General features: G+C 45.6%; 1 protein-coding gene across 5 annotated transcripts in view; it reads right to left on the reverse strand.

Annotated features, from left to right (window-relative positions):
• The window catches only part of ERI3 (ERI1 exoribonuclease family member 3), a 130385-nt gene extending 111714 nt beyond the window's left edge, over nt 1-18671 (reverse strand). Inside the window, exons 1-3 of one of the 5 annotated variants that reach the window (XM_082613646.1) lie at nt 18651-18671; nt 15788-15863; nt 3330-3607 (exon numbers count right to left, since the gene is read on the reverse strand). In XM_082613646.1, the coding sequence (XP_082469772.1) occupies nt 3330-3584 (255 nt within the window). In that variant the 5' untranslated portion in view covers nt 3585-3607; nt 15788-15863; nt 18651-18671. Of the gene's footprint in view, nt 1-3329; nt 3608-15787; nt 15864-18282; nt 18615-18650 lie in introns of those variants that run through there. The other 4 variants (XM_082613644.1, XM_082613643.1, XM_082613642.1 and 1 more) reach the window with 4 other exon arrangements.
• Nucleotides 18672-19166: the final 495 nt, after the last annotated feature.

Genomic DNA, 19166 nt, shown 5'->3' on the forward strand with positions numbered 1-19166 from the left:
TTTTGTCCTTATTAAAATGAAGAGCAAGTTATTATCATACTCCTTGGAACAACTCCTTCCAAGTCTGGACAAGAAATCAGTCACTAAAACCATATTCAATTTCTCTTCTTTCTAAGTCTTATTTTTGTGCCTCTAATAATTTTTGTTCCTCTTTTTAAATTTTTTATTGGAGTAAAATTGCTTTACAATGTTGTGTTAGCTTCTACTGTACAATGAAGTGAATCAGCTATATGTATACCTATATTCCCTCCCTTTTGGACCTCCCTCCCCACCCTTCCCCCCCGATCTAGGTCATCACAGAGCACCAAGCTGAGCTCCCTCATTTTTGTTCCTCTTATCCTGAGCTTTTCCAATATCTCCACTGCCCTTGTTGACCAAAAGATCTAAACAATACAGAGGCTATAATGAGAACCTGACCTATGAGGACCTCAGTGGAAGGACACTATCCTATCTGGGATGGACTACTTCTCCAATCCATCCTCCCACCTTTCTCTGAATCCTTTCAGGACCCTGCTACATGCAAACTTTAGGGAAGGTTTTTTTTTTAAAAAGAAAGTGGGGTTGGCGGGGGGAGCTTTAAGCTGCCAATAAGTCTCAAGTCACTTCTAAGCTGCCCATCCCTTTCCTGAGAGTGGTCCAGTGAGTAGTTCAACAACAGAGCTGTCTGGCCCCAAACTCACCTTCTTACCTGTTGATCACAGCATTGTAGAGGCTTAATGAAGTAGAGATGCATTACATTTATCACTTGCCCTAGATCCACTCAAATCCATCACTATGTCACAGCAAGGAGTTAGATTGATCTGACAGGATTTGCTCTTCTTCACAAACCCATGTAAGTTATTACTCAGTATCCTATGCTCTTCTAGCTGTTTGCTGATTGATTATCTGACGATCAGGTCAAGTATCTTCTTTGGAATCACAGTAAACTAACAGGTCTATAATTTCCAAGATCATTCGTATTTGCCTTTTAAAGATAAGCAAGACAGCAAATGCTTCTTCCTGAGTTCTCTAAAGTAACAGCTAATGCTTTGCTAATAATGAACCAGGACAGCCAATTCCTTAAGTGCCCTTGGAATCGCATCATCAGGGTTCATTGATTCTGGAGATAAACTTTAATCAGGCTCAGACCCTGGTAAAAAGCAGGAAGCCCAACCTCAGGCTAGGTCTAAAAGGCCCTGGTGCCTAAGTCTAGGAAGGAAGTTGGTGATACAAGTGATTTAAATCTGTACTGCATTATATCTTCAGCACTGCAATAGATAAATTAAAAAAAACAAAAAATTAAAAGAACAATGCCCTTGAAAGAGAGATGAAAGGTGATACTAACAGACCAAACTGAGACATGAATCAAGTCTCACCTTCAGTAACATTGGTAGGACCCTCTGTAGGACAAGAGAACAGAGCTACATAATTATCTCAGCTTATAATCTAACTGAAAAGTTCAGAAACAAATATACATAGGCATGGCCAGGAAGCAGAAAGCAGGAAATGTCACCAAGAAAGTGCCAAGCAATCATGAGGCTTCAGAAGAGGGATGAATCCTATGCAGTAGCAACGTGTTAGGTTTTCGACTCAGGTCCTGCTAAGGCTTGCTCAGCAACTGAAATCATCAGCAAGGTAAATAACATGGCATATTGGGGTATGGCCCCCTGATTCTCAACCCAAGAGAATCTACATAACCAAAACTCCCACCCACCACCCAGGTACACCCACCACAGAATCTCCAGTTGTTTGGGGAGGTGGAGAAGACAATCCTACAGCACAGGTAGGAGCAAGAGGCTGAGAAAGAAAGTGTGGCTCAGGCTGCCCCCAAGCCGTCTTCCCTTTCATGTGAAGTTCCTTCCCCTAGGAAGCTCTCCTCATCCAGCGCCTGTCTTCCCAAGCCTCAGCAGGCCTGATTCCAATCCTCCCCCAAAGGCAGACCACTACTTTGAGAATAGGAAACAAACAGGCAAGGAGAAACGGAAAGGTAAAAGGGTTGTGTTATCTGCTTTATGGAAAATAATCTAACATCCTAAAGATAGAACCCGTCCCTGGAAAAAAAACCAATTATGAGAAATGAACCCAGTTTACCCCTGAATGGACCTCCCTGTCTCCCAAGTGCCTGCTGCTATAATCCTCTTCTCCTCCTCTTACTACTGAAAGCTACTCCCAGACCCACATGTCTACACACTCCCAAATTACCCACCTGATAATCCAGTCCTACAGGGAAGAGTTCCAGTCCTAGAGTCAGGCATACCCAAGGCCCCCACACTACAATTCACTGCCACATCAGCCCCCAATCAGGCCCCCAAAGCAAACATCAAGCAATCCAATATCACCTAGCACACGTGTCTCTCTGCTGCTAATCCAAGCTTCTTAGCAGCAATACCTCAAAAGGTAAAAGATCTCCAAACACAGTTGGTAACTAAGAAAAAAATGCAAGCAAAGAAATTTTCCTTTCCAACAGACCAGAAATGGTTGTTCAGGTTATCTAATGCTGCATAACAAATCATCCCAAAACTTAGTGGCTTAAAACATCAATAATCATTTATTATCTCCCATAGCTTTGATGAGCCAGGAATTCAGGAGTGGCTCGGCTGGTCAGTCTGGCTCAGGGTCTCTCCTGAGGTTGACGTCTGATGTCCACTGGGGCTGTAGTTATCTGAAGGCTTGACTGGAGGTAGCAGAGTCACCTCCAAGACAGTGCCAAGAAACATGACCAGCAAGTTGGTACTGGCTTTTAGCTAAGAGCCTCAGTTCCGGTACACATGTGCCTCTCGCCAGGGCTGCTTGAGTGTCCTCAAAGCATGGTGGCTGGCTTCTTCCATAGCAACTGATCCAAAAGAGCAAGATGGACTGTGATGCTTTTTATGACTTAGCCTCAGAAATCATGCAGTGTCTCTTCCACTATACTCTGTTGGTTATACAGGGCTAGTTCTCATTCATTGTAGGAGAGGGGAACTACCAAAGGTGGTACTATCAGGACGTAAGGATCGTTGGGGGCCATTTTGGAGGCTAACACAGTATTCCTTAAAAGAACATGCAGCAGTAGCAGGAGAAGGAAGGAGGGAAGGGAAAGGAGAGAGGAAGGATGGGACAGAAGGAAACATTTTGATTCCCAAAGGCTGAGACCAGAGAGAAACAGTGTGCCCAGTTCTCTACAAAGACCTCTCAGGTCTACCTTACCCTAGGATGCCTGAGTCAAGTCCTGCTTCTTAGGCAGGAACTCCAGATGAGTAGCTAAAAGCCAAGAAGACATGAGAAAGTTCCTCTGGGTCCCAGAAAGCAAGTCTATCCTCCCTCCCTCCTTGCCCACCCCATCTTTGCTGAAGCAATGATGCAACAGTTACCTGAGGATGAATCTGCGGCTTGTCACACGTGGCCTCAAAGTCCAGCACTAAAAAGTAGTGATACCTCTGGGGAGGGAAGGACATCATTGCCGCCATGGATGCGCCAAAGTTGTGGGCCGCCAGCTTTCTGGTGGATATGGAGCAGAACTCCGGAACACCACAGGGAGAAAATAAGTGGGAGCCCAGCACTTTTCTTGCTCTTGAAAGTAAATATGAAGAAAATCGAGCTGCTCCAGTCTGTAAAGGTGCTAGCATTGAACATCCAGAAGCATCTAAAACTTAGGGGAGGAAAGTTTAAAAGAAAAAAAAAGAAAGAAAGAAAAAGAAAAAGAAAAAAAAAAAGAACAGAGAGTCTGGGTTACTCCCTCCCCACCGTGGCCCTGTTCCACCTAGTCTTCAGGAATATTCACAGAACATGAACCACTCCCCAGTGTTTCTGTGCCCCTTCTCTAAATCCCAGTATTCGTTACTGAAGTTCAAGACCCTTAATACTGGCCCCCACAACATTATGACAGCTCTGAGTCTCCCAGACCATTCTCAAAACAAGATGCAGCACTGGCCTTGATCTTTAAGTGGAGCTCTAAAGTTCAAAAGAGAGAGAGAAAAATTCTGTGGTCACTTCTCAGGTGGCAACAGTTAACATTAAAGCTAAGTTTCCCAAAGTAACCCAGGGTGCCCCGGTTGCACAATCAGTCCTGGGAGCTAAGTAGACTCAGACAGACAGCAGGAAATGCCCAGGATTCTCTCCTCAGCTCCATTCCCAGCCATTGTCCCTGGCTTTCCTGTCTGTATCTTGATGTCTCCACATGCCCTCCTCCCTTCTCCCAGCGGGAAAGGAGCAGAACCCACCACAGGGAGCTTGCTCACCACACTCTGGTGATTCCCCAGCCCCCAGCCAGTAAGTGGCACCTGGGGGAATGAACGAAGCCTGCAGAGCACAGCTGCCAACAGCCTCGGGCCTTCCTCCGCTGCCTTTAGACCAACTCTCCACTAGAGGCCTTGAATGACTGCAGGACTTTTTTTAAATAGGGAAGAAAAAGAGAAAACCCAGGTGTGGTGGTAATGGGAGCATTGCTAAAAGTCTAGTAAAGTTTTCTGAGTGTACATGTGCAAAAAAAAAAAAAATCCAAATCACTTTTCAAGTTTTCCCTTTAAATTTGCAGAATGTCTGCTCCTTAGAGGACTAACGAAATATAAAAATCAAAGCCTAAGTTTTACTCACGAATAACTCAAGCTTCCTTAAAATAAAAAAAAAAGAAACAGGAATAAAGCAGAAATTTTGTGTTTTTCCCATTTCATACCCAACACTCAAATTCCCTCAACTTTAATCCTCAAAGTCAAACAAGAAATCATGCTGCTCAATACGGAAATGGCCATAGTTTAAGCTTTCTGAAGCTCCAGTCTGACGGAGCCAAAAGCTTGCCTCTGAAAGACTGCAATGGGCACTCCCTCCCTCCTGTAGCGTGGAGGAGGCTAGCAGCCTGGGAAGTCCAGAGCACACTAGAGGCAACAAGGTCACTACCACCTGAGCGGACATGGATCATGCCAAGTATCACTTCTCACCCCGGCTCTCCCGGGACTCAAGGAGTGACCTACAGTAACTTGCCTGCATATTTATTAGGATATGTGCTGGTGTGGGTCCTCAATTCCCCTATTCCTATAGTGAGGTTCCATATGGAACAAAGACCAAGAAGTATTTTAAGTTCTTCATGATTCTAGCACAAGCGTAGTGCTTGTTTTCACCGTGGCCTACAGCCTCTCCAAGAACGCAGCCAAACTCCGTAGCCTGGGATAGACAAAGGCTGGCTTGAGTTTCATTATGGAATCTCTTGGAAAGGCAAACGAGCCAACATCATTTTGAAAGCCGGAATCCAAAATAACTCTTCACGTCACCCACTCCTGAAAAGTACTGGAAGCCTTGCTGAGATGGGAGACACCAGTCTGCTCAGATTACACATTCTAGTTTGAATCCAAAGTCCCTCAGGGCCTTAGAACTCTTCTCTAACCTCTCAAAGTCAGGTCATGCATAAGGACTTTTGAAAGTCTTAATGTTTTCCAATGTGTATATATAGTGTATAAAGCGTTTTTAGTCAATCAGACTTCATCTGCCAAATACTACAGGCAATTAAGCATCATGATTAAGGAGGGCTTCTGGGTTTGAATCCTGGTTTTACCACTTATTTGCCATGGCACCTTGGGCAAGCTCTGTTCTTCAATTTCTCACCTGTAAAATGACAACAGCAGCTCCTACTCCTTAAGCGAGAGTGAAATGAGAGGACATATGTAAAGCACTAAGAGCAGGGTCTGGCACATAGGGCTCAATAAATATAAGCTTACTATTATTACTACGACTACCCTATTGAGCTATGCCCACCTGGCCAAGCCTGGACCCCCATACTTAGGGCCTATAAATCCAATGCATAAGGCAACCTCAGAGAGTAACATCAATGTCTCCTGCACCCCCAGATTGCTCTAGACCCCCCATACTACATACTATATATGCCCTATTCCCTCCCATGGACAACACACTGATGGCCAGAGGTCCTCACGCCTGCAGGCCTTGCTGTCTCATCTGATTTCACCCACATAAAAAAGCTTCTCTCTTGTAAAAAGTCTTGAGAGCAGACATTAGGAGACCAGGCCTCCACATATCAGCAGTCACTGGGTTCCATACTTCCCTTACATTTAAAAAAACCAAGTTCAACTCAAGTCAAGAAACAGAGGGCAACTCTTCTCCCCTTCCTGAAAAATTCAATCTAATGGCTTTAGAGCCATTAGTTGTGGCAGAGGAAAGTAGGGTCTACATCAGTTGAAGTGGGAGGAGCAGAAGGGTCTGGGAGGGAGTATCAGAGCCCAAGCTGGGTGAGGAGGCGTCCATACAGAGGCAGGAAGGTGTGATGCAGCATGCCACAGCCCTAGTGGGGTATGAAGGGCATCCGTTGGCGGAGAAGGAGCAGCAGCCTGATGTGGGGACTCACAGGCAGGGTAAAAGAGTACCCAAGAGGGGGAAAGGGCAGTGGCAACAACGGGAGATTAGTTACATACAGAGGGATTGATCAAAAAAGGGCATATATTAAGGGTAATGGGACCAGGTTTCTCACTGTTAGAGGATGGAATTAAAACATGGAAAGGGAAAAACATCTGTGGTGTTGAATTGGAATTGGAGTGTGAACTCATGGTTTCTGATATATATATATAATATATAAAAATAAAGCTAGGGCTTCCCCGGTGGCGCAGTGGTTAAGAATCCACCTGCCTGGGGACATGGGTTTGAGCCCTGGTCCGGGAAGATCCCACATGCCGCGGAGCAACTAAGCCCGTGCGCCACAAACTACTGAGCCTGTGCTCTAGAGCCTGTGAGCCACAACTACTGAGCCTGCGCTCTAGAGCCTGCGAGCCACAACTACTGAGCCTGCATGCCACAAGTGCTGAGGCCTGCACGCCTAGAGCCCGTGCTCCACAACAAGAGAAGCCACCGTAATGAGAAGCCTGCGCACCGCAATGAAGAGTAGCCCCTGCTCGCCACAACTACAGAAAGCCTGTACTCAGCAAGAAAGACCCAATGCAGCCAAAAATAAATAAATAAATAAATAAATAAATTTAAATAAATAAAGCTAGATGTACATATGAAGATGAGTATATATCTATACACAAATATATAGACACATGTATATATAATTTCTAGCTCTGTTTACTGAAGGGCCAGGGAGCAGCAACACTCTGATAGCAATGTGCACATCTAGCACCTAGCCGCCTTCTAAACAACATTCTTCACTGAAAGAACAAGAGCTCTTTGGAGAACTGGCTGATTCCAGGGCTGCGGCAGAGAAAGTACAAGATGAGCCTAGAACATCCTGTTGTGCCAGAAAGCAAGGAAATGCTCAAAAGGATGCGGAAACCAGCTTGAAGGGGCTCCCACTGGCAAGTAAATAATGATATTAATGGATTATAATGCACTGAATAAAAAAGGAAACCATGAGGCCATAAAGATAAAAATAAATACATAAATAAGTAAATAAATTTTAAAAACTAAAGTTTGGTAAGGGATTTCACATAGTTTCAAAGTATCTCCCCACAGATTGCTTATTAATTATAACAGGGAATAAGTTTACAATGGAGAAGCCTGGCAGACATCACCTTAATCAAGTGAGCAAAATGAACATCATCAATAATGGGATTAATCAAAATCTTGCATCACATGATAGGATGCAATGAGAAAAACAAAGCATCATTTCTGTGATACTCCTGTTGAAGATGCATAACCTGAATCTAATCATGAGAAAATATCAGACAAACCCTGAATGAGGGACAGTCTACACAATAACCAGCCTGTAATCTTCAAAAGTATCAAGATCATGAATCTCAAGGAACGTTTAGTGAGAAAAGTCTATAGGAGATGAGAGACTTGGTAACTAAATGCAATGCACGATTCTGAACTGGATCATTTTGCTGCAAAGAACATTACTGGGACAACTGGCAAAACTTGAATGGGGTTTGAGGATTAGATGGAGGTAACATATGAATGTTAATTTTGATGGTTGTGTTATGGTTAGGTAGGAAAATGTCCTTGCACATAGGAAATGCATGCAAAGTATTTAGGGTGACGGGGTGTTAGGTTGGCAACTTAACTCACAAATGGTTCAGGAAAAAAATTCTTTGTACCCTACTTCCAACTTTTATGTAAATTTGGCCTATTTCAAACTTAAAAAAAAAATGTTTTTTTTAACCACATGCGATGTTGTTTAAAAAAAAAGAAACAGAGAACAGTACGTGAGGGAGCCATCTCCCCGTACTGCCACAGAGGGTAGGCTGCAAGCTCTCCTCTGGCAGCCCTCAAAGCATGGAGTCTCCATCCTAAGTGCCCCTGCCCAGTGCCCCCTCACTGGGTATCCCTGCCACCTCTAGAGCCTGCTCGGGAAATATCCCTGCACTCCTTGCAGAGGCACTCCACTTGCCTGTCTACCCTCTGACATCTTAGAGATTGTCCCTTTCTATTGATGTCTTTATATTTTATTTATTTATTATTTTTTTTCTTTTTGCGGTATGCGGGCCTCTCACTATTGTGGCCTCTCCCGTTGCGGAGCACAGGCTCCGGATGCGCAGGCCCAGCGGCCATGGCTCACGGGCCCAGCCGCTCCGCGGCATATGGGATCCTCCCAGCCCGGGGCACGAACCCGTATCCCCTGCATCGGCAGGCGGACTCTCAACCACTGCGCCACCAGGGAGGCCCTGATGTCTTTATATTTTAGTCACAAGTTTGCAGAATATAAGTCTACATGTTATATCATCAGCCAGGACTTTGAGAATCTAGTTGAGGGGCAGAACTCAAAAGGAACAGTTTATGATTCTGTGTATATCTATCTCCTCACCAGCTTTCACCAGAGACGAAGACTTACACACATTTATTCTGACACCCATTTCCTTCTCCTAGCAAATTAAAGGTAGTAAGTAGCCTATGGCAAAGAGGAAAACGAATGATTCTCTCCTCAAAATAAAGGGACCAGTCCCCCAGTGAGGCAGGGGAGGGGAAAACAGGGATTGCCACAGGGCCAGCCCGATTTGGAGGAGCAGGCCTGCACCACAGCCCCTGGAGGATGTGCAGAGTATTTACACAACAGACACAATGGCTCCTCTGCAGCCATTACTGTCGGTCAGGTAAATAACGCATGTGCCAAAACACACATTTAATGAGGGAAATAATATGCCTTTATAAAAAGCCTCAATTTCTATTTACCTGAGAGACCAGGGAAGCACCAAATCACCAGATTAGTGGAACCACAGAGGAGTCATTCTGGCGTCTTGGGTAAATAGACATTTTATAGCCTTCCATTACTGGAGGGGGGAAGGAAGGGCGAAGGGAGGGGGCCATCCTTTAATATCCACATACAGGCCAGGGGAGCCTGGGGGAGAGAAAAGAAGAGAAGCCCATCATGAAATATGGGGTCCTCTCCCACCCCATCTCCCCATCCACATATACTTGGGATCTCTGGGAAGGGTATGGGTTTATACCATCCCTGGGTTCAATCCACTCCATAAAAAGCCAGACTGGGGAGTTCCCTGGAGGTCCAGTGGTTCGGACTCGGTGCTTTCACTGCCGCGGGCCTGGGTTCAATCCCTGGTCAGGGAACTAAGATCCTGCAAGCCTCGTTGTGCGGCCAAAGAGAAAACAAAAAAAAAGCCAGACTGGGAGGCAGGGGTGCATTCCAGAGAAACTTCAAGGCACTGAGGCAGGTTCTGGGTCCAGACTAGAAGCACATGGGACAGCCACAGAGCACCCAGTTCCCAGTCTCGGGGAAGTTCCTGTTCCAATCTGACCTGCAGTAGCACAAGTGCTCAGACACCTAAGCCACAGAGGCATCCACAGAGAACACGGTAACACCTGTCTGCAACTCCTTCAGTCACAGGCCCTGTCTCAGGTGACTAAAAATAACCTGGGAAAAATATAAATAAACTGCATGCCTTCAAAAGTCATAATTTTCAATCTAATGAATGCATTCTTAACAGCCAGAGCACTTTCTGTGAAAATCATAGACTGTCAAAGGTGAAAGAAAACCTAAGAGAAGACGCAGTCCAGCAAGCCAGGGAAAATGAGCCCTAGAAAGAGAAAAGGACAGTCCAAGGTTCACAGAGCAAGTAAGGGTAAGAAGAGAACCCACGGCTCCCGACCCCCAGTTCAGAGCCTCCAGCCACTGCCCTAACACAAGGAGCAGACACCAGCATTTGTCCCCCAAGCTTTTCTGTAGCCTCACAAGTGGAGGCCGGGGGCCTGAGGGCTCAGCCTAAGGCAGAACAAAGCTTGAGACCCCTACAAAAGCTTAGAACCTCTACACAACTTCCTGATGGCCCCAAAGTGGAATGCAAGCAGGAACTCTAAAGCTGGGTCCTCACCTCAACAAAACACTCTCCTCCTCTCTACAACCCATCACCCCCTAGACCTGTAGCTTCAGCTGCTTCTGCTCCAAGACAGGGCTAGGGAGAACTTGTCCAACATCAGAAGCAGCTGCTAATCCCAAACTATCAGAAGAGCTAAAGTCACTAAAGACCTACAGGAATACCAAATTCTGATGGCAACATCACAGGCCACAGGAGCCTCGCTCTCCCCTTCAATTAGCCTCAATTAGTCTCAGCAACTCAAGGCAGCACAGAAAAAGAAGTACCTGTTTGTGATTTGCCTGCTGTTTACTAACCCATCAGCCACATTCAGTAGCTTGGGCAAACTCCTTCAAGGGGCCAAGGATGGGAAACATCTCTTTGCAAAGACCTGCACGTCAGCTGTGACCCCACACACGAGAGGGAGCAAAGGCTAGTTTCCTAACACATGGTAAATAGGATAGAAATGGAGGAAGGGCAGTGTATGGTATGGTACTCTCATCCCTGTAAGGTCCTCCCACACTTGTAGACAGCATCTGACCCCAGAGGGGAGGTACGCAGAACCTGCTTTACCCCTGCTTCTGAAACGGAGAACTGGAGCAGAAACAAGGAGTCATACAGCTAGTTGTTGAAATGCCGTATTAGACAAGCACAGGTTCAAATCCTGCCTCCACCACAGGCTCTTTGTAATAATAGCTGTAACAAAAATACCTATCTCTTAGGGGTTCAATTAGACCATACAATATGTACAAAGTGCTTTGCACAATAGTAAGTTCTCAGCAAAAGGGAGCTATTGCTAATACATGAGAAAGAGGAAAGTGAAACACTATTTTGTGAAAATCTACTACAAGCCAGGCACTGTAGTTGTGACTGACATATTTCATCTCATTTAAGCCTCCCAACCGTCAAGCAAAATAGGTAACAGTATTCCCATTTTACACATGAGAACACTAAGGCTCAGAGGCACTCAGCTCTTCAGGGCCCTGTTCTCCTCTCCCACATTTAAGGTCCCACTTTCTCCACTTGGCTGATTCTCCCATCAGCCATAGGGCTAACAATGCATATCAACTTTAGTTTTTCTTTTGAGCTAAGGTATGACTTTAACTAAAAGGAACTCAACCATAGCAATAATTAAGTCTGTCCAAATCACTCAAATTTGTTTCTAATAAGAAAAACAAATTGCAGCCTGGGTACAAAAGCAGAAACAGGGGGACTTCCCTGGTGGCGCAGTGGTTAAGACTCTGCACTCCCAATGCAGGGGGCCCAAGTTCCATCCCTGGTCAGGGAACTAGATCCCACATGCATGCTGCAACTAAGAGTTCGCATGCCACAACTAAGGAGCCCACATGCAGCAACTAAGGAGCCCATGTGCCACAACTAAGGAGCCGGCGAGCCACAACTAAGGAGCCTGCAAGCCACAACTAAGACCCGGTGCAACCAAATAAATAAACAAATATTTTTTTTTAAAAAAAGCGGAAACAGGAAGCGGTGTCTTGGATTAAAGCAATTGCAGCACAAGGAACTCAAAGCCTCTTCCCAAACCCAGTTCCAGGGGAGCAAATCTTCCCGTCTCACAAAGCGGAGAAACTGGCAGGAAGCAGGGTGACAACCAGCTCTTGCTCAGGCCCCTAAATGTGATGTTTCCTTTTACAAATCTGTGCCTTGGCAAATGCTGCTCCCACTGTTTTGAAATGTACTTCCATTTTCACCAGGCAAACTATTGTTCCTTCTTCAAACTCCAGCTCAAATCTCCCCCTTTTAGTAGCTTTCTCTGACACCTCATCAGAAAGTTCACTGCGTTAAGTGGCCCAGCAGCACAGCTTAACTTTCATCTCACTATATTGTAAGAGGTTAGTTGTCTGTTTCTCCTCTCAGCAGTAATTTTCAGCAAGTCAGGTGAGAAGGATGGAAGATGGCAGCTGTAGGGGTGTATGTGTGTGTAAAAAGGCATATTGGAAGAGATCATTTCTTGTTTTCTTTGGCCACGCAGCATGCGGGACCTTAGTTCCCCAACCAGGGATCAAACCCATGCCCGCTGCAGTGGACACAGGGAGCCTCAACCACTGGACCGCCGGGGAAGTCCCTGAAGAGATCATTTCTTGTACTTGTTTTTTGTCAGACCCTTGAATCCAGTTTAAAATTTCAAGCAGCATTAAAGAAAAGTGTAAGATTAGCTTTTCCCATCTAAGGAGTATATGAGTTTAAAAAGTCTGAGGACACTGAGCTAAACATAGATGCTTAAGGGCAAGGACCACATTTTATTCATTTCTGTATCCCCAGCACAGGGCCAGGCACAACGTAAGGGTGAGGCAATGTCTGCTGAATGAATTATGATGTCAACTGCTCTGGCAGAACAGAGCAGGGCCTAAGAAGCAGGAAAAGCTTCTTTTCTTTCTTTCTCTCTCCTTCTTCCTACCCCCCTCCCCCCAATTCTGTCCTCCCCAGTTAAGAGACAGAGAGTGAGCGAGCATCGCCTTCGTGCCAGAATACTATTAAAAGGATTAATTTAGGGACCGGTGTTTGGACTGTCACATCCAATCACTACCCACAGATCTACAGCTTCCCAAATCAGGCTCATGCAAAGAGGAATCAATTGCAAGGACACAGAGGGTCTGAACAGGCATACTAATGGCTTCCTGAGGTGCCAGCGGCCAGCTCTGACACTCCCATAAATTATCCGCCTTTTGATTTTACCTGTAGCTGTGGGGCACAAGGCACAATTCTGAACATATCAAAGCAATCTCTTGTCACCCAAGGCTCTCCAAGAATGTCCCCAAAGGAGGATGGACTAAAAACAATGACCCAAAGGGAATCTGCTTCCCAGCAGGACTGTTCCTAGCAGTCATCAATTAAAACCCAACAGGACCAAGTGGATAAAGGGACCCAGATCAAGACTAGGACATATGGATAAGACATGCATCAGATTGCAGTTCTGCAATGACTATACATCTCTCACTCAAAAGAAGAGAAATCACAGCAATAAACTCACACAATTTCATCTGGGAGCAACTCTGCACCAGCTCTAACAGTACCTCGCAGCATGACCTGACAACACACTTAACCTTCCTGGGCCTCAGTTTCCTCACACGCGTAGCAGGGACAATAATGCTGACCATCTGACCCGCTTCCCAGAGTGGTGATGAAAAGTAATAAAAAGCATTCAAGAGGCACTTTACAAAGCCACAAGGGTGGCAACATTAATATACGACCCCGACAGACCAGGAAAATGACTGGTCACACTTCGGTGAATTTCTTTCGGGTAGCTGCTCACTCAGTTCACTTCACTGATGGTGCTGGGGCTAAGGTCCACCCTGAAGAAAGTTCTGGAATTCCGAATGGGACTCCTGCTGTCTGAAGATTTTCCATTATGAAGAGCAGCATCTTGCTTTAGTTATAATTTCCTCCTGTTTGCTGGCTGCCTCTGCCAGGGGCTAGGTTTCTATCACATGGCCACAGTGACAATTGGGAGCACCCCAAATGTACTAAGCCAAAGGCCCAGTCGCCCAATTGCTACCTGCTTTTTAAAAAATTGTGTAAAATATTGTTAATAACAAAAGTTAAGGACACCTTGCTAAGAGTTTTACATCTCATGAAATCCTTTAGCCAACCTATTAAGTTCCATTTTACAGATAGAAAAGCTAAACTCAGAGAGGTAAGTCATTTGCCCAAGGTCACATAAGCACTGTTATCAGAAACCTCTAGCAATGCACACCGGAGCTTGCAGGAAGAGGAAGACAATTCATCAGACACTCAACAAATACTTTATTTGATCCCTGTACCTGACACATACCATCATACTCAACTAGGAGACATGTCTCAAAACCAGAAAAAGATCATCAGTTTCTTAGAAGCAAGCAAAGAAGAAGACTAAGTAGGACATATGGAGAATGAGGCAATTCCCTGGGAAGCTTAGGAAAATGGGTCCCCCTCCGTGTGTACAGTTCAAGAAATTCAAAGCAACTAACATTAAGCTACGAGACCAAAGACCAAAATCTCTCCCTAGCTACATTTATTCACTACTACTTTCAATAGAAAAGCGTTCCCCCAAACTTCTCCTTCATTCCACACCAACTTGTCCTTCCCACATCTTTTCTAGTCCGTGAAATAGGAGCTGGTATCGCCAACAATTTCTCTGGTAGACATCCTTTAAGCTCAAGTAGATGGCCAGGAAATTAGCAAAGAGAACCAGTATACACAAAGACGCAAAGATTTAGGTATACTCAATTTTTAATTGTCAAAACACTGCCTCAAAGGTGAAAATGTTACCCATGTAACTGCCACAGCCTCCTTACTGGTCTCTCTGCCTCAGGTACTATCCCCTTCAATCCATTCTTAACACTGAACATTAAAATTAAAGCAAACTTTCTAAAACACAAATCTAGTATCAGTCCACTTCTTAAAACCTTTCAATGGCTTCTCACGGCTTTTATGATGGTCTGATCCAGTGGTTGGTCCACAGGCCAAATCCAGCTGCCACCTGTTTTTATAAAGTTTACTGGAACACAGCCATGCTCACTCATTTTCCTACTACGGCTGCTTTCGTGCTATAGCAGCAGAGTAAACTGTTGTGACACAAACCCATAAAGACTAAATATTTACTATCTGGTCCTTTACAGTAAAAGTTTGCTGACCTAGTCTAATCTTTTTTTCTACCCACCATTTAATCCTAAGAGCTTATAAGGCCCTGGCTTCTGCTTACCTTTCCTCCTTAATTTCTCACTGTATTCTCCTGTCTTCTGCCCACTGACTACTGTATGTTTCAGTCACACTGAACTTCAGTTTCTCAAACTCAACAAAGCTCTGACCTTCACACTTGGTTCTTCACATCTTCGTCTAATTCTAGCTGAGTAGGTTACTTCCTCTGAAAAGCCTTCCCTGAACCCACCAGTCTGGGCTGGAGATCCTTCTAAGTACTCTCAAGCACATATACTTACCTCGTTACAGCACCCTCAGAGGTCTTGTGACTGCTTCAATACTATCTGTCTCGCCCATGAACTTGTAAGCTCTTTGGTGTCAGGGATAGCAGCGGTCTTGTTCACCACAATCCCACCACCAAGCAAAATGCCTGGACCTCAGTTATTCAACAAACAGCCTCTGACATCCTGGATATCAATCATCAGAGTCTACCTTTTTAGCCAGCCCCGATCCTCGTAAAACGGAGACAGACTGGGATTAACCATCCACCCAAAGGTGACCCACAACCCAAATTTGATAAATGCATGTGACCAAGATCCCAAAGGCCTTGGTCAAATGCATTTATCAGAAGCCAAATAAATGTGATCCTTCCTATTGTCTTAAGATGTGTATTTCTCAGGATAAAGGATTATTCCGGCTCTATTCAACCTTCCTGAACTTCAAGTAGGTGCTCATGTAATGCCCACTGAGAAATCATGGCAGAACTTGAAAGTATGGATATCCCACCTTCAACTCTCACCACTTTATAGACTTTGGGTAAGTTTCAGTAGTCTTTTAGCATATGGTATCTTGTCAGAAAAGTACAGTCTGCACCAGTCCCCACTCCCAACCCTCCAAGCCCAAATACTCATAAGAAGTCAAGCCAAACCTTGACCATGCAACAGGATTCTCACCTCTCCTTACTTCGAAGATGCCAAGACTGGCCGCTGGGGATGCTGAAGGTTCTGTGAGAGCTGGAAAGCCCCAATGCTGTGGATAAATACAGATCTCTGCAACAACTCTATTTCAATACTGTTTGAAACAACTTAAAGGTCACACTATACTTCAAACTCCTAAACTCAAACTACTTTGGGATAACAGTTATCTATGTGGAAGCACAGTGCCAGTACAGAGCTTTCAGAAGCTACTAGTACTACAGTTGACCTTTGAACAACACAGGTTTGAACTGCGCAGGTCCACTTCTTATGTGCAGATGTTTCTCAATAAATAAATATATTGGGAGATTGTTTTGGAGATTTGTGACAATTTGAAAAAATCCGCAGATAAACCACATAGCCTAGAAATACCAAAAAAATTAAGATGTCATGAATGCATTAAATATAAGTAGGTATACACATAACATACAAAATATGTGTTAATCAACTGCTTATGTTATCAGTAAGGCTTCTGGTCAATGCTATTAGTAGTTAAGTTTTGGGGGAGTCAAAAGTTATAAGCAGATTTTCAACTGTGTGGGGAGTCGGTTACCCTAACCTCTGCATTTTTTCAATGGTCAACAATATATATTTTTGCAATGATGAATTTCATCTTCTCTAGTGGCATACTTTTCTTCCTAAGGAGGTTTATCTCCTAGAAATACTAAACATTTACAATATCCGAGCTTGGACGGAGAGAGATGGCCATGAAGTCGTGGCTCTCTGGATAATCCCGAATCCTAGTCTAGCCAAGGAGGGGATACTAGTAAAGGCTGACAGTATTCAGAACTCAGGCACTGAAGCAGGGATTGGGGGAAACACTGGTTGCCACAAAGCCACAGGCCATACTGCGAACGGCCACACAGACCAGGAAACACTTGCAGGATATATCTAGGTCTGCCTCAAGTTCTAAAAAAGTCAAGGTAATCAAACCCCAAATCAAATCATCAATGGACACCTATCATATTTATCACTTAATTCAGATTTTCCATACTCCAGTTTCTCTTCAGATCACTTAAAACCTTGCACCTTTTACTCATCAAACCTTCAAAAGGATTAGAAGTTGCAGAGGTGCCCTTGTAAGCTAGCAACGCCCTTGCACAAAGAAACACCTAGGTTTGGAACCAATCTATTCCTGTCTACCACTCTACACATTTAACACTTTATTCTACTCAGATCCCCTGGGAAAATGCCACTCATCAACCTACCCCACCGCAAAGAAAACACTTTTCAAAATGAAAGGGAATAAAAGCACTTTTATTTGAAAATTTCAAGTTGCAAGGAGAGCTCTCAGCCAAGCTCTGTGACCTAGCTAGCCGATTATTTACAGGATCTTTGGGCAGGAATTGTTAATGAGCTTTTAATTTGGAGTGCTTAAGTTGCCAAAGTGCTCTGAGCTCCAGTGAAGCACCACAGAATCCATAAAGGAAACCTTATCAATCACTTCCCGGCAGCTACCTCCCCCAACTCCCCCCACGAAAGGCAGCCAAGTGGGTTTCTAACCAAGATCACAGACACACACATTAGTGGAGTCACACTCCAAGTCCCTGTTTATAAATTGGCTTTCAAATGCTAGGGGATTCAGGTATAATATACTTAAGCTCCAGGCATGAACCCACCAAAACAAGGCATGCTGTGTATGATAAAGTCAGAATAAAGCAGAATTTGATGAAGCCAATTTCTAGGAGAAACGCTACAATCAAAAACCATTCAGCCAATCACAACCTACTATCGTTCAAATAGTGTACGGTCTTTAGCCAATGGGATTCCTGGTTTTTTGCCCTTCGCCTGGGAGACTGATAAAATGTCTGACAAGAACTAATACCAGAGAAGTGGCCAGAGACCTATAGCAGAGGGAATGATGGGTACTATCAGTTTACAAAATCCAGCTCTAAGGACAGAATCCAAACCCCCAATGAGAAGCCACGTTCAGCATCTTCCAAGTCAACAAGGAGCAGTTATATTTTGCAAGAACTCGCAATCAAGCCCCAATCCAAGTTCATGCCTTTTTAAGAAAACACCTGTTGCTGGAGCATTTGCAGGAAAAGCAGACAGAAAGCTAGCCAAGTTAGGCCCCTTATTCAATCCTTCCACCATAACTACGACCACCGCTACAGATTTACAAAAAGAAGTAAACTGCTAAGCTTGTGTGTCTGTGTGTGTGTTGGGAGAGGGTAAAGGGAATGTCCTCTCTACCATCTCCTTGCTAGTTTTCTAACCTTTGGTCAAAGCTCTCTTCCTCCTCCTAAGTAATCCCAGATAGGAAGTCAGCATGCTTAATCACCTCACCCAGCCTGTCTTTCAAAGCCCTGCCCCTCTCCTTCTCCGCCTAAACGTTTCTCAGTAGACCGACCATGCATCCAGGGTGAGCACATGGGCCAGCACCCCAGGCTGCACAAACTGCGCGCCGCGACCCCTCACCCCGCATGCATTACCAGGGCCCAATCTGGGGGGGGCCTCGCCGCATCACCCACCCCGGGGTGTTGCCCCCAACTCGGGCCCATCCAAGTCCAGGGGATTGTAAGGGGAGGAGCAGGGGGCCAGGAGACCAGCCCTCCTTCCCAGGGCCGCCCCCGCCCCCCGTCAGCAGCGGGAGAGGCTGTCGCCATGGCAACGCCCCCTCCTCGGGGCCAGCGCGGCAGGCTCCCTCCAGGTGCAGGCCCCGACTTCTCCCTCGGCCTGAGCAGGCGCTCAGGGCAGTTTACGGCGGCGGGCGCGGCCCGCGCCGACTGCGGCGCCGGCCAGGCAGAGGCAGGGCCGGCTCCGCCCGCTCCCCACCGCCCGTTCCCGGCCGCCTCAACAGCGGCAGCCAGCACCACGAGTCCACAACACACCGACTCACCTCCGCGCACTCTGACCCCGGCCGACGCGGCGGACGGGCGGGCGCGATGGCCAACCGCTGAGCCCGCCGCCGGCTCCTCCGACCAATGGGCTGCACGGGGGCGAGGCTTCTTCTCCCCAAAGGCTCGCTCTCCCGCCGACATGCGCGCGAAGGTGCGCCAAGATGGTGACTCCCCACCGCAGGCCTTATGGGACTTGTAGTGTCGAGGTTGCACGTATTTAGAAGAAAGTGAAGGGGGGCCTCACTTCTGAGCTGTGAAAGAAATTTTTTACAAAAGGAAACTTTCTAAGGCCTAGAGAAACCCAGGTCCCCCACTTCCGTTTTCCCACCTTCCAATATACTCATGAGGTGAATATAGGCTCATAAGGTGACATGTTGTATTTAGATGTCACCTTCTCATGATTAGTTCATTCAGCAAGCCATTACTATCATTAACTCTCTGAGGTCGGCCTGGGGGAAGACCTGAGAGGAGGGGGATTTTAGGCGAAGAAAAAAATGCTTAGATTTCTGAAGGGC

This window comes from Mesoplodon mirus, assembly GCF_964341445.2.
Source record: "Mesoplodon mirus genome assembly, chromosome: 3".
NCBI classification, from domain to species: Eukaryota; Metazoa; Chordata; class Mammalia; order Artiodactyla; family Ziphiidae; genus Mesoplodon; species Mesoplodon mirus.